At 38.1% G+C, this 27,372-nt stretch overlaps 2 protein-coding genes across 3 annotated transcripts in view; one reads left to right on the forward strand and one right to left on the reverse strand.

The window, feature by feature from the left end:
- Positions 1 to 27,372, reverse strand: part of LOC128546984 (116 kDa U5 small nuclear ribonucleoprotein component-like) — a 110,570-nt gene that overhangs the window by 33,399 nt on the left and 49,799 nt on the right. The window contains exon 1 of one of the 2 annotated variants that reach the window (XM_053518455.1): positions 11,313 to 11,342. The exons of the other annotated variant lie outside the window; for it this stretch is intronic. The gene's annotated coding sequence lies outside the window, so the exon portion shown is untranslated. Of the gene's footprint in view, positions 1 to 11,312; positions 11,343 to 27,372 lie in introns of those variants that run through there. 2 annotated transcript variants of the gene reach the window in all.
- LOC128546947 (uncharacterized) overlaps positions 113 to 27,372 on the forward strand; it is a 28,832-nt gene continuing 1,572 nt past the window's right edge. Inside the window, exons 1-4 of the mRNA XM_053518376.1 lie at positions 113 to 240; positions 6,901 to 7,108; positions 18,732 to 18,816; positions 19,788 to 19,836. Of these exons, the coding sequence (XP_053374351.1) occupies positions 168 to 240; positions 6,901 to 7,108; positions 18,732 to 18,816; positions 19,788 to 19,836 (415 nt within the window). The 5' untranslated portion in view covers positions 113 to 167. The remainder of the gene's footprint in view (positions 241 to 6,900; positions 7,109 to 18,731; positions 18,817 to 19,787; positions 19,837 to 27,372) is intronic.

The raw sequence follows: 27,372 nt of genomic DNA on the forward strand, positions 1-27,372 counted from the left end.
AATTATATGATCCTGTTCGAATTGTATAAAAACGTACGATATCTGCACTGATCTACTAGAGCGATGTATTTTATTTTTATGAACTAAACTATCCAACAAAACAAAATGGCGACGGCCTGCTCTGTCTCCTACTTTCGGTTTTGAAAGAAATTTCATAAAACAAAGCAATGGATTTCAAGGAAGTGGAAAACATAAATAAAGAATTAATTGTTAAAATAAAGGACAAGATACATTTAAAAGGTTTGTAATGTTACTCAACTTACTGGTAACAGAGTGTAACATGAACTGCAGAGTGCAGGGACAGTGTCACTGACACTGGCTGATACATGTGGGTAAGGCTATTTGCAAACGAACCACTGTGGCCATAGTCGACCTAACCCTAACCTCTAGTCAGTATATTAGAGTCATAATTTTAGTGGTGCAAAGCCTGGACTATGGCCGACTAAACTATAGAAAGTAGTGTTTCCCGATACATGTACCCCCAACCCTTCTCCCCCATATTCATAATTTACTGTTAATACAGTGTTCGAAATTCGCGGTAGTCTGACAGCCCGTGGCTACCAAATTTCAGCGCGGGCTACCGATTTTCCGCAGGTACAAGCCCGACCAGGCTACCGAATTTTCCTAACTTGTTTAAAAAATCATGCTAATTAAACGAGTACTGCATCCAGACTGAGAAACGCTTATGGAATTATTGTTGGTTTTGCACTCTCACGTGTTGACAATCAAACACAGTGTCAAATACATAACCGCAGCGCTAATTGGCTGAATACAATCATCTCTAGCGTAACAGATAATTATGTCTCCCCCATCTGGGGAGACATATTGTTTTTGCCCTGTCCGTCCGTCCTTCCGTCCGCCCATCCGTCCGTACGTCACACTTCATTTCCGAGCAATAACTAGAGAACCATTTGACCTAGAACCTTCAAACTTCATAGGGTTGTAGGGCTGCTGGAGTAGACGACCCCTATTGTTTTTTGGGTCACTCCGTCAAAGGTCAAGGTCACAAGGGCTCGAACATTGAAAACCATTTCCGATCAACAACTAGAGAACCACTTGACCCAGAATGTTGAAACTTCATAGGATGATTGGTCATAAAGAGTAGATGACCCCTATTGATTTTGGGTCACTCCGTCAAAGGTCAAGGACACAGGGGCCTGAACATTGAAAACCATTTCCGATCAATAACTAGAGAACCACTTGACCCAGAATGTTGAAACTTCATAGGATGATTGGTCATGAAGAGTAGATGACCCCTATTGTTTTTGGGATCACTCCATCAAAGGTCAAGGTCACAGGAGCCTGAACATTGAAAACCATTTCTGATCAATAACTAGAGAATCACTTGACCCAGAATGTTGAAACTTCATAGGATGATTGGTCATGAAGAGTAGATGACCCCTATTGTTTTTGGGGTCACTCTGTCAAAGGTCAAGGTCACAGGGGCCTGAACATTGAAAACCATTTCCGATCAATAACTTGAGTACCACTTGACCCAGAATGTTGAAACTTCATAGGATGATTGATCATGTAGAGTAGATGACCCCTATTGTTTTTGGGGTCACTCCGTCAAAGGTCAAGGTCACAGGGGCCTGAACATTGAAAACCATTTCCGATCAATAACTTGAGTACCACTTGACTCAGAATGTTGAAACTTCACAGGATGATTGCACATGCAAAGTAGATGACCCCTATTGATTTTGGAGTCACTCCATTAAAGGTCAAGGTCACAGGGGCCTGAACATTGAAAACCATTTCCGGTCAGTAACTTGAGAACCACTCGACCCAGAATGTTGAAACTTAATAGGATGATTGTTCATGCAGAATAAATGACCCCTATTGTTTTTGGGGTCATTCCATTAAAGGTCAAGGTCACAGGGGCCTGAACATTGATAACCATTTTCGATCAATAACTTCAGAACCTCTTGATCCAGAATGTTGAAACTTCATAGTATGATTGAACATGCAGAGTAGATGCCCCCTATCGATTTTGGGGTCACTCTGTTAAAGGTCAAGGTCACAGGAGCCTGAACATGGAAAATAATTTCCGATCAATAACTTCAGAATCACTTGACCCAGAATGTTGAAACTTCATGGGATGATTGAACATGCAGAGTAGATGATCCCTATTGATTTTGGGGTCAGTCTATTAAAGGTCAAGGTCACAGGGGCCTGGTCATGTAAAATCATTTCTGGAGAATAACTTGAGAACCACTTGACCTAGAATGTTGAAACTTAATAGGATGATTGGACATGCAGAGTAGATGACCCCTAATTATTTTGAGGTCACTTGATCAAAGGTCAAGGTCACAGGAGCCTGAACATAGAAAATAATTTCCGATCATTAACTTGAGAACCACTTGACCCAGAATGTTGAAACTTCATAGGATGATTGAACATGCAGAGTAGACGATCCCTATTGACTTTGGGATCAGTCTATTTAAGGTCAAGGTCACAGGGGCCTTATCATGTAAAATCATTTCTGGAGAATAACTTGAGAACCACTTGACCTAGAATGTTGAAACTTAATAGGATGATTGGACATGCAGAGTAGATGACCCCTATTTATTTTGAGGTCACTTGATCAAAGGTCAAGGTCACAGGAGCCTGAACAGTGACTTGAGAACCACTAGGCCAATAGTGTTGAAATTTAGCGGGATGACTGGACATGCCAAGTAGATGATCCCTATTGCAGCCAACCATCAGTGTCTCTTTGACTTTCCCTCCTGACCCCTATTGACTTCTTGCCTATAGGACTTTGCATTGGGGGAGACGTGCTTTTTTACAAAAGCAATTTCTAGGTTGATTAGCTTTCATACTTCTCGTGAAAATGTCACAAGTACCTGCAGTAGGCGGAGTTTAAATTATGCTATCAGGGTGTGTGTAAATGTGTATTCAGCACTCGTTATTACATCTTGCAAATTGTCAACAGTCCGAGTTGCAGTTATTGGCGAGTGCGGATCCTAAAAAATCGGGCGTAACAGTTTAGATTTTGTTTTGGCAAGGAGTGTCATGTCCAATGCTTTTGGACTCTGACGATGCTGATCTGGACTGGAGTATTTAGAATAAACATTTTTCAAAAACATGGCAAACATGTACTGTATGTCTTTTTTATTACTTCAAACATGCATAGAGATGTCTGTAAAACAAATTTTTTATATGGTGCAAAAATTATGTATTTTAAGGTATTAAAGTTCAGGCTAGTGAAATTGGAGTCGGGCTTGGAAAATTTCCCATCTGGTAGCCCGAACGGGCTAGTGGATTCAAATCTGAATTTCGTACACTGGTTAATAGCTGCTATACCTATTTGACAGGGAAGCTCGATCATGTATGTGAATTTTCTTAGTTCTCTCCAATAAGTTCAATGATTGTGACATCTTGATCTTGTATACAGTAGTCGAAATAATTTGACGTTTAGATTGTTTTATATTTGTGATGGGCAAGCTAACCCGTACGAAGTAATGAGGCATAATACGCCTGATTTTGAGGCGTAAACCAGGCGTAATGGGTTGTTACATGACAAGAACCAGGCATAAAGGAGCAGGACACATAATTCTATTTTACTTACGAGCGTAAATCGCAGGGAAACCAGGCGTAATCATTAACAAACCAGGCGTAACCTATTCATGTTAGACAAACAGAGGTGTAAAGTTTGACTTAGAATTTTTGTTTCTTAGTGAGAGGCGTAAAGTTTGACTTTGAAATTTTCTAACTTGTAGAAAGAGGCGTAAAGTTTGACTTAGAATTTTTTTTCCCTTTCGAGTTTAGGCCTAAACAATAATGGTAAAGTTGGACTTCTATTTTTTTTTCATGAGCAATGCAAATGAAATCAGTGATACCACTGACAAGAGCCAATCTTTGTTGATAACTCAGTAAACTTTATGGAGAGACATTTTTGACTGAGTTAATGAAATTTGTGTTTCATTATAAGTATTGTCCCTATTTCTTTTACAGCTATAAGCAGCAAAATAAAACAAGAGCTGTCAGTGGACAGCACGCTCGACTATTCTCAGTGCTTGATAGTATAATTGAGCTATGAGTAAAACTTTAGCATTACAATAAGCATATTCTAAGTCGAAAAGGAGCCATAATTCAGACAAAATGCTTGATAGAGTTGCCTCCTCCTTTTTACAGATTGGGATCATGATCGTTAACAAGTATGCAAAATATCAAAGCAATATCTCAATGGACTTGGAAAATATTTGGGGTGGTACGCAAACGTTAACGCTACAATAAGCATATTCTAAGTTGAAAAGGGACCATAATTCAGTCAAAATGCTTGATAGAGTTGCCTCCTCCTTTTTACAGACTAGGGTCGTGATGGTAAACAAGTATGCAAAATATCAAAGCAATATCTCAATGGACTTTGAAAATATTTGGGGTGGTACGCAAACTTTAACATTACAATAAGCATATTCTAAGTCGAAAAGGGGCCATAATTCAGTCAAAATGCTTGATGGAGTGCCTCCTCCTTTTCACAGACTGGGGTCATGATGTTAAACAAGTATGCAAAATATCAAAGCAATATCTCAAATATCAGATCATAAAATAAGTCATCCCGATAAGCCAAATGAGTAAGGCTACTATTTTGGTCTTTCGAGTGTTGGGTCTCCGCAAGTGGAGATATTGCCCAGAAGAATAACTCAATATTTTTGTCCAATAACTCAATATTTCCTAGGATCGTGTCAAATTAGTTGGATTAGATCTTGTATTGCCAGAATAATATACAAAATGAATTTTTTTGTATCCCCAAACATCTTATTTCCAACCATCACCTATATTTTCGACCGTCAAAGACTTTGTATAATAAAAATCTTTACCAGTCATATCTATCAGTTGCAGTTGTTTCATTGTTTACAGGGGAGACAGAACATGTTAGAAACCAATTCTCCCACAGTTTTGATACTTGGAAGTTTATATTAATTTCCTTTTAATAATTTTATATAGCAGTACCATGTTTTCAGGAGATTTTTCTTATTACCAAAAATCCTGCATATCCCTTGGCTACTACCTATCCTTACTTAAACCAATATTCAATATTTACATATCTTTTGCACTAAATGTATATTCCTTAACAAATGTTTCCTACCAAAGTTGTGAAGCATACCATACAAAATTATTATATCAACTACAATGCAATTCTGATGCCTGTGAGTGTCCCTACAACTGTTTTCTTCATTTTCTGAGCAATTTGAAATATTCAGAGATTCAAAAGCTTAGCAGTAAAGTCTGGTGCCTATGCATAGGCGTAGGAGCAGGGGGGGCCAGCTGGGGGCCAGGCCCCCCACAAAGCTAGGAGGGGGGGGGGCCAAACTATAGTTTGGCCCCTCCAATATATTATTTTGGAAAAGAGATATAACTTGCAGTCTAATATAACATTTACTTAGCATCATATAATTCTTTTCAACCTGATTTCTGATTTGCATTTGGCCTTCTCTTGTATTCTGACTTGTCTCTTTCCGTATGGTGAGTACTGAACTCTGTACGCGCCACACCAAGGATTGTTTGATTACATTTTATAAAAATAATATATCACTGAGCGCAATCACTACAGTTCCGGTTTGAGCGTCTGCAAAATCTATGTAGGCCTAACTATTAAGCCTGTTTACGCACGTAAACGTTAATATGTATTTTTTTTTGTTTTTCATTGTCCATTCAAGGGAAATGATATTTCCACAACTTTATATCATAATTAGACAAATGCAGCGCTTATTGATTGTATGTCCAGGGCTTCAACAGAAGAATTAACAAAATGGCACACTTAATTAGAACAATAGATAATATGACTGATTAGACTGATTTAAGACAGTTCAGTGCCTAGTCGTATGTGTATCATCAGAATAACTCAATGATTGCTAAAACATAGAGGCTTGAGAGGGCCAATGGCCCATTTGGCCCCTGTACAAGGCTTTGAGGCTTTATTCCGCATCCCCCCCCCCCCCCCCCCCCCCCCAAAGTTAAACTCGCTCCTACGCCCATGCTATGCATATGCCACTAGTCTTGTAATATTACGTACCTCAGGAATTTGAGGACAAATTTCCAATTTGTGTAGTGTATGTCATTGTTCAAACTTTGTCATATTAATTAAGGAAGAATATTATGTCAGGCAGCTGGTCAGCTCAGTTAGTTAAGCACTTGCCTTGTAAGCGAGGAGTTCTAGGTTTGGGCCCTGGACTGACTGCAAATTTTTCTTATTCTGATTCTGTAACATTTGTTTTTATGAAATCTAAGGCAAAGTGGAATTACTAGGTCAAAACATAAAAAGTATTAAATTTTGTTGACACTAATCAGTGCAAGCATTTTACCTCATTTGGATGAAATGTGGACAGAAGGTCTGTCTAATAGTAATCAATTAAATTAATGATTATTTTCAATGAAAGTAATCATGATTGATTATTTGCATTTTTTAGCACTACAACAATTTATTGTATGACTGTATCTCTTTTTCTAGGTCAATTACCAACCTCACTGGGTCAAGTTCCATAACTCTGACACGTATTTTGGCCAAATTATGACCCCTTTTGGACTTAGACAATCCTGGTTAAAGTTTTGCATGCAAGTTATTATCTCAAAAACTGATGCAAATATTGAATTGAAACTTTACTCGTTTCTTCAGGTTTATAAGACTTGGTCATGGCACCAAGTCCCATAACTCTGACATGTATTTTGCAAAATTATGTCCACTTTTAAATTGAACTTAAAACCTTCTGGTGCAAGTTTTGCATGCAAGTTACTATCTCCAAAACTAATGCAGATACTGGATTGAAACTCTATAAATATTTTAACATTTAGAGTAATATTCCAGCTTCTGGGACAACAATTTGAATAGTCGAGCATTGGCAGTCTTACGGAATGCTTTTGTTTGTTTGAATAATATAACAGATATTGTTTACTTTCTAGATCTCTTACATTACCTGGAAGTATGGGGTTTTTCTGTCATGACAATAAAAGGTATTAGAGCAGATATGATCAACCATGGTGATGCATATGCAGTTATACAGTTTATGGATGCTGTTAAGAGACGGCCACATACATTTCCTAAACTGGTTGCAGCACTTAGAGACACAAATCAGGAGGATATTTATGACATATTCAAAGAAAAGATCAGGTAAATCATTTTTAGCTCACCTGTCACATAGTGACAGTTTGGGCTTTTGTGATCGCCCTTCGTCGTCAGTCCATTGTCCGTCCGTCCACAATTTCTTGTGAACACGATAGAGACCACATTTTGTAATCAATTTTAATCAAACTTGCACACAACTTGTATTGGCATAATATCTCGATTCCTTTCGAAAACTGGCCAGATCCCATCTTGGGATCCAGAGTTATGGCCCCTTAAAGGGCCAAAATTTGCTATTTTTGGCTTGTGAACACGATAGAGACCACATTTTGCAATCAACTTCAATCAAACTTGCACACAACTTGTATTGGCATAATATCTCGATTCCTTTTGTAAACTGGCCAGGTCCCATCATGGGTTCCAGAGTTATGGCCCCTTAAAGGGCCAAACTTTGCTATTTTTGGCTTGTGAACATAATAGAGAGCACATTTTGCAATCAGCTTTATTCAGACTTGCACACAACTTGTATTGGCATAATATCTCGGTTCCTTTCGAAAACTGGCAATATCCCATCATGAGTTCCAGAGTTATGGCCCCTTAAAGAGCCAAAATTTGATATTTTTGGCTTGTAAACACGATAGAGACCACATTTTGCAATCAGCTTTAATCAAACTTGCACACAACTTGTATTGGCATAATATCATGGTTCCTTTCAAAAACTGGCCAGATCCCATCATGGGTTCTAGAGTAGTGGCCGCTGAAAGGGCCAAAATTTGCTATTTTGGCTTTTGCAGCCATATAGAGACTTCATTTATGGTTTGATTTGATACAAACTTGCAAAATATCTTCAACAACAATAAATCTTGGATTCCATGATGAATCTGTCAGATCCAATCATAGGTTCCGGAGTTACGTACGGCCCCTGATTGACCCCTGAAAGAGCCAAAATTTGTTAATTTTTACCTTGTGACGACGATAGAAGTGACATTTTATAATTGATTTTAACCACACTTACAAACAACTTAAGTCACAATAAGATCTCGGTTTCTTTCTAAAACCCGGCTAGATTCCATCAAGTGTTCTAGAGTTACTGCCCCTGAATCAAAGGAAAATCTTTTTAACAACCTAGAGGCCACATTTATGACCTATCTTCATGAAACTTGGTCAGAATGTTTATCTTGATGATTTCTAGGCCAAGGTCGAAATTGGGTCATATGGGGTCAAAATCTAGGTCACCCAGTCAAATCAAAGGAAAAGCTTGTTAACACTCTTGAGGCCACATTTATGACCCTATCTTCATGAAACTTGGTCAGAATGTTTACCTTGATGATTCCTAGGCCAAATTCGAAACTGGGTCAATTGGGGTCAAAACTAGGTCACTCGGTCAAATCAAAGGAAAAGCTTGTTAACTCTCTTGTTCATTTGATGTGCATGAAACTTGGTCAGAATGTTTGTCTGCATGAAATATCGCATTAATTTTTATCTGGGTCATGTGGGGTCAAAAACTAGGTCACCAGGTCAAATTAAAGAATAAACTTGTTTACACCCAAGTGGGGCACAAAGTCTCAGGGTGAGCTATTGTGATCGCTCACCGTCCGGCGTCCAGCCACACTTTCCTTTAAACAACATCTCCTCCTAAACCACCAGGCCAATTTTGATGAAACTTCACAGGGATGTTCCTTGGATGGTCTTCTTTATAAATTATTCAAAGAATTAAATTCCATACAGAACTCTGGTTGTCATGGCAACCGAAAGGAAAATCTTTAAAAATATTCTTGTCCAAAACCACAGGTCATAGAGCTTTAATATTTGGCATGTAGCATCATCTAGTGGTCCTCTACCAAGATTGTTCAAATTATCCTTCTAGGGTCAAATATGGCCCCGCCCTGGGGGTCACATGGTTTACATTGACCTATATAGGGAAAATCTTCTTGTCCAAAACCACAAAGCGTAGAGCCTCAATAACATGTAACATAATCTAATGGACTTCTATGAAGTTTGTTCAAATAATGCCCCTGGGGAGAAAAGAGGCCCTGCCCTGGGGGTCCCAAATTTTACATAGAGTTAAATAGGAATTTTTTTTTTAAAAATCTTCTTGTCTGAAACCACAAGATCTAGGCCTTTGATATTTGGCATGTAGCAGGCCTTGTGGTCCTCTACCAAGATTGTTCAAATTATTACCCTGGGGTGAAAAGAGGCCCTGCCCCGGGGGTACATAGACTTGTATAGGAAAAAACTTTAAAAATCTTCTTGTCTGAAAGTTCAAGGCTTAAGCCTTTGATATTTGGTATGTAGCATTGCCTAGTGATTCTCTAACAAGATTGTTCAATTATGCCCCTGGGGTGAAAAGAGGCCCCGCCCCGGGGGTCACTTGTATGAGTTATATAGGAAAAAATACTTTAAAAATTATCTGATCATATTCCCTCTTGTTTATTCTATCTTCATAAAACTTGGTCAGAATGTTTGTTATTATGAAGTCTTGGAACATTTAAATCTGGGTCACGTGGGGTCAGAAACTAGGTCACTAGGTCAAATCAAAGGAAAAGCTTGTATACGTACACTCTAGAGGCCACTTTTTTGCTCCAATCTTCCCAAAACTTTGTCAGAATGTTTATTTTCATGAAATTTTGGACAAGTTCGAATCTGGGTCATGTGGGGTAAAAACTAGGTCACTAGGTCAAATCAAAGAAAATGCTTGTTTACTCTCAACAGGCCACATTTTTTGGTTCAATCTTAATGAAAATTTGTCAGAATATTTGTCTCCATGAAATCACTAGGTAAAACATGTTTACACTGTGATGGTGTGTTACTCAGGTGAGCGACCTAGGGCCATCTTGGCCCTCTTGTATAAATTGAAATGTGTTTGCATAATTAGGTCAACAGACAGTGTACAAGATTGTAGTGAAACCTCTATAGAGCAACTCAACTGGGAAGACTCAGGAAGTTGGTTTAACATACAGAGATTGTTGCTCTGGAGATATTAATTGCTTGGGTTGAGGGGGTGGGGGGGGGGGGGGAGGGGGAATAATATACTGGAAGATTAAATATCTGCCTACCTTTGCAGACACTTATAAGTCCACACAAATGTTTAAGTTTATAGTTCGTGCAGTGCATTTTGCAACTCCCCAAGTCCATAAAAATGGGTGTGGGAAGGCTGTCAGACTTGCTTTTGTCCAAAAATCTATTGGTATAACTGTATAAGGTTGTTTTATACATGTCATTAAGGTTTAGGAGTATATCTTCAAAACACAGAAATATTTGATAAACGAACAACATTTTTACCAACAATCTTCCTGACCATTACATATTTTTCTGCACTGCCCTGTACGATGGATACTTTAAATATTCTCAAAAAGTTGTTCCCCTTTAAAAATGAATACCATAAATTGTAAAGAAATAAAAATAAACATTTGCTGAAAGTCATGTTCCATGTAGTTACCGGTATGTGAAATTTCAGCACTGGGACATTATTGCAAATGCATCAAAACAAAGATATGTAACAGTTCTTTGAAAATGGTGAGTTTTTAAAGGCGTTTAACTGTCCGAAAGTGTGGCCCCTTTATGCAGTCCTTTTCCGGAATTCAGTGTATATATCAGTAAACTGACAGATGTTTTGTAGAGTAATATACATGTTTTATATGTGCTCAATTTCCATATGAAACAACCCTTTCTTTCTGTCAGATGGTGTTTGAAATTTTTTCTCAAAATTTAAGGCTAAGGCGTTTAAAAGTATTTGACTTGGAATCATCATAGGATTGTTATTCAGTATATGAAGTTGTGCACCTTGGGTTTTGTTTGGGATGTTTTTAAGTAAAACCAGAGTTATTGCCCTTGACAGTCAATAGTGTGTATTAAGGGCCTAATAGTTTATGTTGCCCATATCCCAAAAATTATTTGACCTAGAGTCATGAAACATTAGAAGATTGTTGTATAGCATATGAAATTGTGCACCTGGGACTTTTTAAACAAAGTCAATATGAACCTTTAAATGAAACAAGAGGGGCTTTGATGGCAGAGTGGTTAATGTTGCTGACTTGGACTTGACAATGTATGCCCCTCACCAATTTGATGTGGGTTCAAACCTTGCTTGTGGCATAGAATTCTTCATATGAGCTAGCCATGCATCCAGCTGACTGACAGGTCAGTGGTTCTACCACTATCTAAAGCTGGAAAAGTTACTATATGACTAAATTGTGTCTGTGTGACTCTAAACATGACAAAAAATAAATGAAATAACTGTAAGCTTAATTACCTTATTCTATCCCTTTGAATGTACATGTTTATTTGGTGTCTTTCCTGCCCTTTTTAGCTCACCTGAGCAATGCTCAGGTGAGTTTTTCTGGTCACTCGATGTCCAGCTTCCGGCGTCTGTCTGTCGTCTGTCTGTCTGTCCGTCAACATTTAGCTTGTGTATGCGATAGAGGCTGTATTTTTCAACTGATCTTCATGAAATTTGGTCAGAATGATTACCTTGATGAAGTCTAGGCCGAGTTTGAAAATGGGTCATCTGGGGTCAATAACTAGGTCACTAGGTCAAATCAAAGAAAAACCTTGTGTATGCGATAGAGGCTGTATTTTTAGCTAAGGTGAGCTTTTGTGATCGCCCTGTGTCCGTCGTCAGTCGTCGTCCGTCCATCGTCCGTCCGTCATCAACAATTTGACTGTTAACACTCTAGAGGTCACATTTTTGGCCCAATCTTAATGAAACTTGGTCAGAATGTTACCCTCAATAAAATCTTGGATGAGTTCGATATTGGGTCATCTGGGGTCAAAATCTAGGTCACTAGGTCAAATCAAAGGAAAAGCTTGTTAACACTAGAGGTCACAATTTTGGTCCAATCTTAATGAAACTGGTCAGAATGTTACCCTTTAATAAAATCTTAGATGAGTTTGATATTGGGTCATCTGGGGTCAAAAACTATATCACCAGGTCAAATCGAAGGAAAAGCTTGTTAACACTCTAGAGGTCACATTTTTGGCCCAATCTTAATGAAACTTGGTCAGAATGTTACCCTCAATAAAATCTTGGACGAGTTCATCACTGACTACACTTAGGTTGCGTGGATGTGAAAATAATAACGGAACCCTCTAATACATTATAGGCATTGTCCTGCCTAAATTTCAGATAATGTATCTCGTGTAACGTGACTGATTCGTAGTCGCTGTAACCTATCATTGATTCTTACAGAATATGTGAGTCTAGAAATGGTTCTTCCCAAGAATGAAGACGAGGCTTATCAACTGCCTGTCTGTAAATAACTGAGATAATGTTTAAACAATGGGCATTAAACCCTTCAAATAAATAGTAGATAAATTAACACATACATATAAAGGATCAGACTGAAGACAGAGCCTAGGGCTTTGATATTTGGTATGTAGCATCATCTAGTGGTCCTCTACCAAGATGATTCAAATTATTTCTCTGGGGTCAAATATGGCCCCGTCCCGGGGGTCACATGGTTTATATAGACTTATATAGGGAAAGACTTTGAAAAACCTCTTGTCCAAAACCACAGGGCCTAGGGCTTTGATATTTTGTATGTGACATCATCTAGTGGTCTTCTACTTAGATTTTCAAATTATTCCCCTAGGGTCAAATATGGCCCTGCCCTGGGAGTCACATGGTTTACATAGACTTATATAGGGAAAAACTTTGAAAATCTTCTTGTCCAAACCACAAAGCCTAGGGCTTTGATATTTGTAATGTAGCATCATCTGGTGGTTCTCCTCTACCAAGTTTGTTCAAATTATCCCCCTAGGGTCAAATATGGCCCCGCCCCGAGGGTCACATGGTTCATATAGACTTATATAGGGAAAAGCTTTTAAAATCTTCTTGTCAAATAACCTACAACATTAAAATTTGGAGCACATGTATAGTTTTGAGTGGCAAGATGAACCTTGACAACCTTGACATGAGTTGACCTTGATTTTGACCTAGTGACCTACTTTCACATTTCTGTAGCTACAGCCTTCAAATTTGGACCACGTGCATAGTTTTGTGTACCGAAAAAAACTTTGACCTTGACATTGACCTAGTGACCTACTTTCACATTTTTGAAGGTACAGGCTTCAAAGTTGGACCACATGCATAGTTTTGTGTTCAGAAATGAAATTTGACCTTGATTTTGACCTCGTGACTTACTTTCACATTTCTCAAGCTACAGCCTTCAAATTTGGACCATATGCATAGTTTTGTGTACTGAAAAAACTTTGACCTTGACATTGACCTAGTGACTTACTTTCACATTTTTTAAGATACAGGCTTCAGATGTGGACAACATGCATAGTTTTGTGTTCCGAAATGAAATTTGACCTTGATTTTGACCTAATGACCTACTTTCACATTTCTCAAGCTACAGCCTTCAAATTTGGACCACATGCATAGTTTTGTGTACTGAAATGAACTTTGATCTTGAGATTGACCTAGTGACCTACTTTCACATTTCTCAAGCTACAGGCTTCAAATTCTGGACCACATGCATATTTTTATGTTCTGAATTGAAATTTGATATTGATATTTACCTAGTACCTACTTTCACATTTCTCAAGCTACAGCCTCCAAATTTGAAGCACATGTATAGTTTTGTATACCGAAATGAACTTTGACCTTGAAATTGACCTAGTGACCTACTTTCACATTTCTAAAGCTGTAACAGCTTTCATATTTGGACCACATGCCTGGACCACATGCACAGTATTGTGTACCGAAATTAAATTTGACCTTGACCTTGAGCTAGTCTTGAAATTTGAAACATTCAGAAATGGCTCAATGGTGGGCGCCAAGATCACTCTGTGATCTCTTGTTATGGATATCACAATTACAAGTGTTGTGTAGCTCAATGATTGTTTTACATTAAATCTCCATTATAAGGTCACTTACTAATTATTATTACGCAACAAAAACTAGTTCTGTATAACTACGTCAAGGCCAGAAATTACTATAGACGTAAATATTTTTCCCTCGATAATAATTGTCAAAACAAACAAAAAACGCTCTTCCCATTTGGACGTAGTTGAAATAGGAGTATTTTACTTTTTAAACAACATATCCATTATATTCACCTCTTTTCAATCGATTAAGTTACAACGTATACAAGAATGGGGATACTGGGCCTGTTTTTAGACATATTGAAGAGTCAGAGCGCGCTCTTTGTGTACACGTGTATCATAGATAAAGAAAGGACGCATTCAACTCTTTCAAGCGACAAGGTGAATACGGTAAAAAGCTGGCGGATGGGGCGGGGTTAACCTGTCAGGATTACTCTTAAAACAGCTTCAACTTCGTCGCTTTTGTGACGTAAACGTATAACTCTATCCACTTCAAAAAGTGTGAAAGGGAAATTTGATCTGCAAACAGTAGTAACTTAGAACTTGATCTGTAGTATCTTTATATGGTCCTGTCTAAGTTGTTTTTAATCCCCCGCCACGAGTGGTGGGGGGTTATAGAAATGGCCTCCGTCCGTCCGTCCTTCCGTCTGTCCGTCTGTAATATTTCGTGTCCGCTCTGTATCTCCTAAACCCCTTGAAGGATTTTCATGAAACTTGGGTCAAATGATCACCTCATCAAGACGATGTGCAGAACTCATGAGTCAGCTATGTCGGCTCAAGGTCAAGGTCACAACTCAAGGTAAAAGGTTTGAGCCTTCCATTTCATGTCCGCTCTATATCTTCTAAACCCCTTGGAGGATAATCATGAAACTTGGCTCAAATGATCACCTCATCAAGACAATGTGCAGAACCCATGAGTCAGCCATGTCAGCGAAAGGTCAAGGTCACAACTCAAGGTCAAAGGTTTGGGCCTTCTGTTTCATGTCCGCTCTGTATCTCCTAAACCCCTTGGAGGATAATCATCAGTGTTCCAGATAATTTTTTGACCCCATGGGTAATTACCCTCACTTTTCAGAAGATGGGGGTAAACTCAAAATTCCAAACTCGGATAAAGGGTAATTTTAACAATACTTACCGTTACTATAGAGACAAAGACAGACATTATAACAACACCATAAACTGTCCTTTTCAGTGAGTTTTATCCAAGGGTACGATTTTTTCCAACTTTCAATGGTAGATTCTGTGACAGCCACATGCGACTTTTTATTTTTTAAAACGGCAGAAATAATGTCTTCGATTATTGGTTGCACAAAGCTCTTAGTCGGTAGAGGTGTTTTAACCACAAAAAAATATCAATTTTTCTCTGTTTTGCTTCGGAAGCCATGATAAAAAATAATGTGCCTACTTTCGTTTTAATACAACGATCAAACGCTTGATTTTGGTAAGTAAATACATAAAATTTCTAGAGCGCCTAGACGATGCAGATGTTCAAGTAGACTAGTTTATGGTTTCTAAGACAGGTAGAACGTTTTAGCGAAGTTAATAGTGGTTACCCGTCGCATTGTTTATACGGAAGTAGTGATCAGCTGTTTTCAACATGTTTTCATTTAAATATAATTAAGGTACGCTTCAAGTTTTAATGTCGTGCGTAAGTTCAAAGTCATGTACGTATAATGTACGCATCAAAATGAAATCATGTGCGTTTTTAGTTGATTTTTATGCGTAAAATACGCCGATACGCAGCTTATCTGGAACACTGATCATGAAACTTGGCTCAAATGATCACCTCATCAAGAGGATATGCAGAACTTATGAGTCAGTCATGTTGGCTCAAGGTTAATGTCACAACTCTATGTCAAAGGTTTGAGCCTTTAATTTTGTGTCCACTCTTATGATATCTCCTAAACCCATTGAAGGATAATCATGAAACTTGGGTCAAATGATCACCTTATCAAGATGATGTGCAGAACTTTTGAGTCAGCCATGTCGGTTCAAGGTGGTCAAGGTCACAGGTTTGGGCCTTCCATTTTGTGTCCGCTCTGTATCTCCTAAACCCCTTGAAGGATTTTCATGAAACTTGGGTCAAATGATCACCTCATTTAGACAATGTGCAGAACTCATGAGTCAGCCATGTTAGCTCAAGGTCAAGGTCACAACTCTGGGTCAAATGTTTGAGCCTTCCATTTTGTGTCTGCTCTGTATCTCCTTAACCCCTTGAAGGAATTTCAAGAAACTTTGGTCAAATGATCACCTCATCAAGACAATGTGCAGAACTCACAAGTCAGCCATGTCGGCTTAAGGTCAGGGCCACAACTCAGGGCCTTCCATTTTGTGTCTGGTCTGTATCTCCTAAACCCCTTGAAGGATTTTCATGAAAGTTGGGTCAATTATTCACCTCATCAAGACGATGTGCAGAACTCATGATTCAGCCTTGTTGGCTCAAGGTCAAGGTCACAACTCAAGGTCAAAGGTTTGAGTCTTCCATTTTATGTTTGCTCTGTATCTCCTTAACCCCTTGAAAGATTTTAATATGACTTGGCTGTAATATTCCATTTATCAAGACAATGGGCAGAATTCAAAATTCACCCCTGCCAGCTTACAGTCAAGGTCACAAATAGATTGTTTGATGGTTCAACCAAATACCATAAACCCTTTCACTATCCATAACAATGGCGGGGGATATGGCTCTTTCAGACTGCCTTGTTCCATTGAAAAAAATAGGTATACAGTGAAACACCGCTCGCTCGAGCATCAATGACTCGAGCGCCCGGGCTCGCTCGAGCAATTCATGTGGTCCCGGCCGATTTCCTTCTATATTGTTTATGAAATTACCATGGCTGGGTCGAGCATCGATAACTCGATCGCTCGAGCATGACACCTGGCCCCTGTGTATTAGTTTGTATTTGTATGTTATATTAACCAGAAATTGTTAAATGGCCATAAATGGTTAATGTTTACAAAAGTAACTATTTTCTATTTTCTGCCAGAGTATTTGTTGTATCAGATATAAAATGATTAGTGGGGTGATTCCAAATACCTGAGTAGTCTGTAACAACATATACAATGGTACAGACAACGAAAGAGCTTAAAGTTTTTCTTGCTTTGATAAAATTTTGAAGCCTTAAAGTACTTTTTAGTTTCGATAACAATAGCTTTAAAATTAATGTATAATTTCTGACAAAGATGTTTCCAAGTTTTTTTTTCTGATGATAACAATGTGCTATTATTAAACACAATCTGCTTTTATTTGGAGTTCCGGGGCCTCCGTGGCCGAGTGATTAAGGTTGCTGACTTCAAATTCTTTGCCCCTCAACAATGTGGGTTCAAGCCTCACTCTGGGTGCTGAATTCTTCATGTGAGGAAGCCATCCAGCTGGCTTACGGAAAGTCGGTGGTTCTACCCAGTTGCCCGCTCGTGATGAAATAATGCACGGAGGGGCACCTGGGGTCTCCCTCCCCCATCAAAGCTGGGAAGTCCCCATATGACCTATAATTGTGTCGCTGCAACGTTAAACCCAACAAAATAAAATAAATATTTATTTGGAGTTCCATTGTTATTTGTGATTTTGTGGAGTTGACGATCGACATCACCTCTGTGGGTTCAACCTTTCTTAGATCAGTGTGACAGTGCCATCTAGCTGGTATGCAGAAGGTTGGTGGTTGTACCCAGGTACCTACCCATACCTGAACTAATATCCAGCGTTACACTTTGACGTTTTTCTCCACCATTAAAGCTGAGAAGTTACAATATGCAGTTTTTCCTGTAGTTTTTTTCTGTGGTAAAAGGAGGCTGTCCCATAGCAAAAAAAGTTTTCCCCAATCTGAACTTAGAATTTCCAATTGATTTTTACCATTAGGGTTTTTTTGCTGTTTAATGATATTTTGCTAATATATATGTATTCAGATTAAGTGAACAGAAGTAATAATATACTGTTGAACAGTTATGAATATGCCATCCCACATTTGCAAATATTGTCCAAAAAAGATTCCTTTATTATATGCCCGAAGGGAGGTATTATGTTTTACCCCTGGTGTCCATCTGTCTGTCATTCTGTCTGTCCGTCCGTTAGCAATTTCGTGTCTGCTCAGTAACTTTTGAACCCATAGAAGGATTTCAAAGAAACTTGACACAAATGTTCACCACATCGGGACAATGTGCAGAGCGCATGTTCTGGATGACTCGCTTCAAGGTCAAGGTCACACTTAGGGGTCAAAGGTCATATGAGTGTGTTTTGTGTTCGCTCTTTAACTCTTGACCCCCTTGAAGGATTTCAAAGAAACTTGACACAAATGTTCTCCACATTGAGGTGACGTGCAGAGCGCATGTTCTGGATGTCTTGCTTCAAGGTCAAGGTCACACTTAGGGGTCTATAGTCGTATGAATGTGTTTCGTGTCCACTCTGTAACTCTTGAACTGCTTGAAGGGTTGTAAAGAAACTTGGCACAAATGTTCACCACATCGAGACGACATGCATAGCACATGTTCTGGATGTCTTGCTTCAAGTTCAAGGTCACACTTGGGGGTCAAATGTCATTGCTCTGTAACTCTTGAACCCCTTGAAGGATTACGAAGAAACTTTTTTTAATGTTCACCACATGGACACGATGTGCAGAGTGCATGTTCTGGATGGCTAGCTACAAGGTCAAGGTCATACTTAGGGGTCAGAGGTCATACCTTTGGGCGTATATTTGCCTGCATTGCGGTGCTCTTGTATTTATAATGTTTCAATATTTCCCAAATTTTGGCAGAAAAAAAGCCTGAAATGACATGAACTGTGTTGGTGTGACTTGAAACATCATAAACAAAATATTTGTTTCTGTATATGCACTTTTTATAATTTCAGGAGGTATTATAGAAACAACCAAACTCGATTGGCAGCAGTCCTTTCAATAATATCAGAGGAAGAGAGGCAGTTAGGGATAACAGAGGTAAGAACCACCACATTAAAGGGTGGTAATAACTACCTTAAAGGGAGGTGAGAACTACTTTAAAGGGAGATTAGAATTACCTTAAAGGGAGTTAAGAACCATCATAAAGGGTAGTAAGAACCACCTTAAAATGAGGTAAGAAGCACCTTAAAGGGAGGTAAGAATGGCCATAAAGGGAGGTAATAAACACCTTAAAGGGAGGCAAGATCGACCTTAAAGGGTGGTTAAAAACTACTGTAATTGTAGGTAAGAACTGCATGTACCTTAAAAGGTGATAAGAACCACCTGAAAGGGTGGGTAAGAACTACATTAAAGAGAGTTAAAAAAGCACCTTAAGGGGAGGTTCAGATACCATTTACTGGATGAAAGATGAATATTGCATCATATCTAGTGACTCAGTAGGCAACAGTTGTTTTATTACATCAAAGAAAGGTTAGGTAACAGTTTCAGACTTAATTGTAGGAACCAACATTTTATGTAATTATTAGTATGCCAAAATTTGAATAGTACTCTAAAATGTTAGTTTGTGTTTAATTCATATGATATTCTCATAAAGAGTTAAAAATAATGGAAATGCATTGTGATCTTCTTTTGGACTAAACTTAGAACCAACCAGTATTTCATCAATGGTGTTATAATTATTATCATATAGAAATGCCATTTATATTATGCCTTAACAGTTGTGAAAAAAACGGCCGTGTTATGTGATGCCGTTTGCGTCCATCCGTCTGTCCGTCCGTCATAATTCGCGTCTGAAGCATAACCTTCTAACCATTAAAGGTATTGACTTTAAACTTGGGATATGGCAATGAGACTATGTGCAGAGTGCTTGAAGTGGCTCTGTAGGTCAAAGGTCAAGGTCACATATTGAACTAAAAGGTCAACTAGTAATCTAACAATTTTGTGATTTGAACATGATCTGCAGCAATTGTTGTATAAACCTACAGTAAATAAAATTATAATTTTTACAGGACCATCATGATACAGGTAATGTTGGAAGCCATGATGCCTCCTCATCAGGTTAGTATCCATTACTCATCACATTAAAAAAGAACCTGCTTTGAGAAGCATTGTTTAAAGCAGCACATTTTCAGATTTTGTTAGAATAAAGCTAATTAAAGACGCACGCTAGAATTCGGGGCGAAATTTTTCCCAATAATAGAATTTCTTCAAACTTTGGATATTGAAGGACAATCATCTAAGGAACAAAAATATGCAATAACATGATTCGCACTGGTCTTGAAAAGTACTTGACTTTGATGCCTAGTACTTGAAAAATACTTAAATTTGAAACTGCCAAAAACTCCTTGAAAAGTACTTGAATTTAAAAAAAAACGAGTAAATTTTGATAAATTGTCCTTGAATTGATGTTCTGCGAATAGAAAATCAGAAAAAATAACAGATCAGACCAAAATATCAAAAAAAAAACAAATAACAGACCTGTCTTCGACAGGGCTTTCCGACCAGTAAATGTAGTCCTTGAAAATGGGGAAAAAATCCTTGAAAAGTACTTGAATTTTGTTTTGAAAGTTCTGTATGAACCATGATTAAAAATCATAGGTCACCGGTATTGAAAAAGAATTATCTGCCCTTGAAAACAGCATTTTTGACCCCAAAAATGCTGTTTTCAAGGGCAGATAATTCTTTTTCAATACCGGTGACCTATGATTTTATTGCATATTTTTGTTTCTTAGATGATTGTCGTTCAATATCCAAAGTTTGAAGAAATTCTTGTTATTGGAAAAAAATTTGCCCATCTCATATACAGGGAATTCTAGCATACGTCCTTAAAAGTGTTTAATGTGTATTGTAAAAATGGCCTTTGATACAGATTTATTAGCCCACCATCATCAGATGGTGGGCTATTAAAATCACTCTGCGTCCGTGGTCCGTCCGTCCGTCATTCCGTCCGTCTGTCCGTCAGTCCGTCCGTCCGTTAACAATTTCTCGTTATCGCATCTCCTCAGAAACTACTGGGGGGATTTTGACCAAACTTTGTCAGAATGATGTATTGGTACCCTAGTTGTGTCCCCCTGAAAATCAGACTGGTTCAACAATTTATGAGTGAGTTATGGCCCTTTGTTTATTTCTATAATTTATATAGATTTATATAGGGAAAAACTTTGAAAACCTTCTTGTCCATAACCACAGAGCCTAGGGCTTTGATATTTGGTATGAAGCATCATCTAGTGGTCCTCTACCAAGATGATTCAAATTATTTCTCTGGGGTCAAATATGGCCCCGCCCTGGGGGTTACATGGTTTATATAGACTTATATAGGGAAAAACTTTGTATAACCTCTTGTCCAAAACCACAGGGCCTAGGGCTTTGATATTTTGTATGTGACATCATCTAGTGGTCTTCAACTAAATTTGTTCAAATTATACCCCTAGGGTCAAATATGGCCCCGCCCTGGGAGTCATATGGTTTACATAGACTTATATAGGGAAAAAACTTTGAAAATCTTCTTGTCCAAACCACAAAGCCTAGGGCTTTGATACTTGTAATGTAGCATCATCTAGTGTTTCTCTACCAGTTTGTCAAATTATCCTCCTAGGGTTAAATATGGCCCGGCCCCGGGGGTCACATGGTTCATATAGACTTATATAGGGAAAAGCTTTTAAAATGTTCTTGTCAGTAACTACAACATTCAACTTGGACCACATGTATATTTTTGAGTGGCAAGATGAACCTTGACTGAGTTGACCTTGATTTTGACCTAGTGACCTACTTTCACATTTCTGTAGCTACAGCCTTCAAATTTGGACCACATGCATAATTTTGTGCACTGGAAAAAACTTTGACCTTTATTTTTGACCTAGTGACCTACTTTCACATTTTGAAGGTACAGGCATCAAATTTGGACCATATGCATAGTTTCGTGTTTCAAAATGAAATTTGACATTGATTTTGACCTAGTGACCTACTTTCACATTTCTCAAGCTACAGCCTTCAAATTTGGACTATGTGCATAGTTTTGTGTACCGAAACAAACTTTGACCTTGACATTGACCTAGTGACCTACTTTCACATTTTTGAAGTTACAGGCTTGAAATTTGGACCACATGCATAGTTTTGTATTCTGAAATAAAATTTGGCCTTGATTTTGACCTAGTGACCTACTTTTACATTTCTCAAGCTGCAGCCTTCAAATTTGGACCACTTGCATAGTTTTTTGTACTGAAATGACCTTTGACCTTTACATTGACCTAGTGACCTACTTTCACATTTTTAAGGTACAGGCTTCATATTTGGACCACATGCATAGTTATGTATTCCGAAATAAAATTTGACCTTGATTTTGACCTAGTGACCTACTTTTACATTTCTCAAGCTACAGGCTTCAAATTTGGACCACATGCATAGTTTTGTATTCCGAAATAAAATTTGACCTTGATTTTGACCTAGTGACCTACTTTTACATTTCTCAAGCTACAGCCTTCAAATTTGGACCACATGCATAGTTTTGTGTACCGAAACAAACTTTGACCTTTACATTGACCTAGTGACTTACTTTCACATTTTTGAAGGTACAGGCTTCAAATTTGGACCACATGCATAGTTTTGTATTCTGAAGTAAAATTTGACCATAATTTTGACCTAGTGACCTACTTTTACATTTCTCAAGCTACAGCCTTCAAATTTGGACCACTTGCATAGTTTTGTGTACCGAAATGAACTTTGACCTTAAGATTGACCTAGTGACCTACTTTCACATTTCTGTAGCTGCAGGCTTCAAATTTAGGACCACATGCATAGTTTTGTGTACCGAAACAAACTTTGACCTTGACATTGACCTAGTGACCTACTTTCACATTTTTGAAGGTACAGGCTTCAAATTTGGACCACATGCATAGATTTGTGTTGTGTACGGAAATTAAATTTGACCTTGAGCTAGTCAATAAGTCTTGAAATTTGGAACACTCAAAAATGGCACATTGGTGGGCGCCAAGATCACTCTGTGATCTCTTGTTGATTTTTGCCAACTATTTTAGTACATGTATATGATTGTACTGTTTAAAAAGAAATTAAAAGGGCGTGAACTGTCTGATAAAGTTTTTGAAATGGTTAGTATAAAGGACTATATATTTGATATCAATTTTCGCTCGTTTACCGATTTTTAGCTCACCTGTCACATAGTGACAAGGTGAGCTTTTTTGATCACCCTTCGTCCGTCGACGGTCGTCAGTCTGTGCGTGCGTGCGTCAACAATTTCTTGTCTGCACGCTAGTGGTTTCATTTATGATTTTTATTTTAACCAAACTTGCACACAACTTGTATCACCATAAGATCACGGTTCCTTTCTTGAACTGGCCAGATCCCATTATGGGTTCCAGAGTTATGGCCCCTGAAAGGGCCAAAATTAGCTATTTTGATCTTGTCTGCACAATAGCAGCTTTATTTATGATTTGATTTTTACCAAACTTGCACACAACTTGTATCACCGTAAGATCTTGGTTCCTTTCTTGAACTGGCCAGATTCCATTATGGGTTCCAGAGTTATGGCCCCTGAAAGGTCCAGAATTAGCTATTTTGACCTTGTCTGCACAAGAGCAGCTTCATTTATGATTTTATTTTAACCAAACTTGCACACAACTTGTATCACCATAAGATCTCGGTTCCTTTCATGAACTGGCCAGATCCCATTATGGGTTCCAGAGTTATGGCCCCTGATAGGGCCAAAACTAGCTATTTTGACCTTGTCTGCACAATAGCAGCTTCATTTATAATTTGAATTTAATCAAACTTGCACAAAACTTGTGTCACCATAAGATCTCGGTTCCTTTCTTGAACCGGCCAGATCCCTTAATGGGTTCCAGAGTTATGGCCCCTGAAAGGGCCAAAATTTGCTATTTTGACCTTGTCTGCACAATAGCAGCTTCATTTATGATTTGATTTTAACCAAACTTGCACACAACTTGTATCACCACAAGATCTTGCTTCCTTTCTTCAACTGGCCAGATTTCTTCATGGGTTCCAGAGTTATGGCCCCTTAAAGGTCCAAAATTGGCTCTTTTGGCTTTTGCAGCCATATAGAGACTTCATTTATGGTTTTATTTGATACAAACTTCCCAAATATCTTCAACAACAATAAATCTTGGATTCCATGACAAATCAGATCCAATCATAGGTTCCAGTTATTTTATATCTGATTACCTCCCCTGATTGTAATCAAAATGGATTTATATCAGTAAGTACTTACTATTATTTGAAATTTCATTATTGTTATTAGTTGGACTGAGACAATCAGGGTAGATAACTATGGACTGATTTTATGTCAAATTACCTCCCTTTATTTCAAATTGAAATTGTTATATCTCCATAACTAATGAAGATACTGATCTGAAATTTCATTTATGTCAACAGATTTATTTGGTAGATCCTTCTTTTGTCCACTTACAATATTTTTTTTTTTTTAATTACTTCCCTTTTACGTTACTATAAATAGCTTATTTTTAGTAACTTTTTTAATATTGGCCGTAGGGAAAACACGAGACCAGTTTTCTGTGGTACAACATGGATGGTACCTCCAATTTTTAGGTGTATTTTAACATATCTATACCTTGTAAGATTTGTTTTTTCCTTTTGGTTAAATTTCTTTCCTTTGTTGTTCCTGTCCTTTGGACTTAGATATTTTTTCTGAGGACCTTCTTGTCCTCAAGTGCAATGATAACAGGTGAGCGATATAGGGCCATCATGGCCCTCTTGTTCACTGTAAGATACCATTTTTGTTGAGCCCTCTTACGGATGCGAAGACATAGTCGTCCAAATGGTTGTTCGGTATATGTGCGTGCGTCCGTCCCGATTTGTTTGTCCGGACCATAACTTTGATATGCACAGAGCAATCTTGTTTATATTTGGCGAGAATGTTAACCTCAGAAAGATGGAGTGTCATGCGCAAATCCCAGGTTCCCATCTCAAAGATCAAGGTCACAGTTGGAGGTCAAAGGTCATTTTTTTGTTCAGACCATAACTTTGACATGCATGGAGCAATCTTATTTATATTTGGCATGAATGTAAACCTCAGTAAGACAAAGTGTGACATGCGCAAACCCCAGGTTCCTATCTCAAAGGTCAAGGTCACAGTTGGGGGTCAAAGGTCATTTGTTTGTCCTCAAGGTGAGCTATTGTTATTACCTTGTGTCCGTCATCATTTGTCGTCAACTGTCATCAACAGTTTGACTGTTAACACTCTAGAGGTCACAGCATTGGTCCATTGTTAATGAAACATGGTCAGAATGTAATCTTCTTTAAGATCTCAGGACAAATAAGTCACTGGGTCATCCGAGTTCAAAAACAAGGCCACTAGGTCAATTAATAGGAAAACCTTGTTAACACTCTTGAGGCCACATTTTCTACCTCATCTCCATAAAACTCTAACAGAATTTTTGTCTCTATGCAATATAGAAATTTTTAAAATTGGATTACCCAAGGCCTTAAATTAGGGCACTAGGTCAGATTAGTTCTACAAAGTAAACATAAATATTTGTCAGAATGTTAATCTCCATGAAATATGAAATAAGTTGAAATTTGATTATCTGAGGTCAAAAACTAGGTCACTGTGTCAAATCATAGAAAAACCTTTAAACACTCTAAGAGGTCACATTTTTGACTTGATCTTCATTAAACTTACCTTCATAAAACTTTGTCAGAATATTTGTGTCTATGAAATCTATATCAAATTCAAAACTGGTTTACCTGAGACAAAAAAACTAGGTCATTAGGTGAAATCATTGAAGAACCTTGTTTACACACTAGTGGCCTCATTTATGTTTGATCTTCATAAAAAATTGTGAGAATGTTTGTCTCCATTAAATATAGGTCAAGTTTAGAATAGCATTACACTGGTTAGTCTCCGACTAATTGTTTATATATAAAGTACCCGCTGAAATTCGAGGACGAATTTCAAAATGGTTGGGAAATATGTCACGGTATAGAACTTGAATATTAAAACAGGGAGAAAGTGTGTAGGCACCCAGGTAGCTCAGTCGGTAGAGCATCGGAACGGTATTCTGAGGCCCCGGGTTCGAGTCCCAGTCTGGCTGCACATTTTTCTCGCCTTGTGACATAAAAAACATTGTTAACATTCAAGATACCACATTTTCTACTTGATCTTAATATACCTTTGTCAGGATTTTGTCTCCATGAAATTTACAGTAAAATTCAGAACTTGGATATCTAAGGTCTTAAACTAGGTCACTAAGTCAAATCATAGGAAAAGCTTGTTTACACTCTAGATGTCCCATTTTCTGCTTGATGATAAGATTTCATCAGAATGTTTATTAGCCCACCATCATCATGATGGTGGGCTATTCAAATCACTCTGCGTCCGTGGTCCGTCATTCCGTCAGTCCGTCCGTCCGTCCGTTAACAATTTCTCGTTATCGCATCTCCTCAGAAACTACTGGGGGGTATTTTGACCAAACTTTGTCAGAAAGATGTATTGGTACCCTAGTTGTGTCCCCCTGAAAATCAGTCTGGTTCAACAATTGTTTAGTGAGTTATGGCCCTTTGTTTATTTCTATAATTTACATATATTTATATAGGGAAAAACTTTGAAAATCTTTTTGTCCAAAACCACAGAGCCTAGGGCTTTGATATTTGGTATGAAGCATCATCTAGTGGTCCTCTACCAAGATGATTCAAATTCTTTCCCTGGGGTCTAATATGGCCCCGCCCCGGGGGTCACATGGTTTATATAGACTTATATAGGGAAAAACTTTGAAAAACCTCTTATTCAAAACAACAGGGCCTAGGGCTTTGATATTTTGTGTGTGACATCATCTAGTGGTCTTCTACTAAGTTTGTTCAAATTATCCCCCTAGGGTCAAATATGGCTCCGCCCCGGGGGTCACATGGTTTACATAGACTTATATAGGGAAAAACTTTTAAAATCTTCTTGTCCAAACCACAAAACCTAGGGCTTTGGCATTTGTAATGCAGCATCATCTAGTGGTTCTCTACCAAGTTTGTTCAAATTATCCCACTAGGGTCAAATATGGCCCCGCCCTGGGGGTCACATGGTTCATATAGACTTATATAGGGAAAAGCTTTTAAAATCTTCTTGTCAATAACCTACAACATTCAAATTTGGAACACATGTATGGATTTGAGAGGCAAGATGAACCTTGATTTTGACCTAGTGACCTACTTTCACATTTCTCAAGCTACAGCCTTCAAATTTGGACCACATGCATAGTTTTGTGCACTGAAAAAACTTTGACCTTGACATTGACCTACTTTCACATTTTTGAAGGTACAGGCTTCAAATTTGGACCACATGCATAGTTTTGTGTTTCGAAATGAAATTTGACCTTGATTTTGACCTAGTGACCTACTTTCACATTTCTCAAGCTACAGCCTTCAAATTTGGACCACGTGCATAGTTTTGTGTACAGAAACAAACTTTGACCTTTACATTGACCTAGTGACCTACTTGCACATTTTTGAAGGTACAGGCTTTAAATTTAAACCACATGCATAGATTTGTGTTCTGAAGTGTAATTTAACCTTGATTTTGACTTAGTGACCTACTTTCACATTTCTCAAGCTACA

This window comes from Mercenaria mercenaria, chromosome 11 (genome assembly GCF_021730395.1).
Source record: "Mercenaria mercenaria strain notata chromosome 11, MADL_Memer_1, whole genome shotgun sequence".
Classification (NCBI taxonomy): Eukaryota; Metazoa; Mollusca; class Bivalvia; order Venerida; family Veneridae; genus Mercenaria; species Mercenaria mercenaria.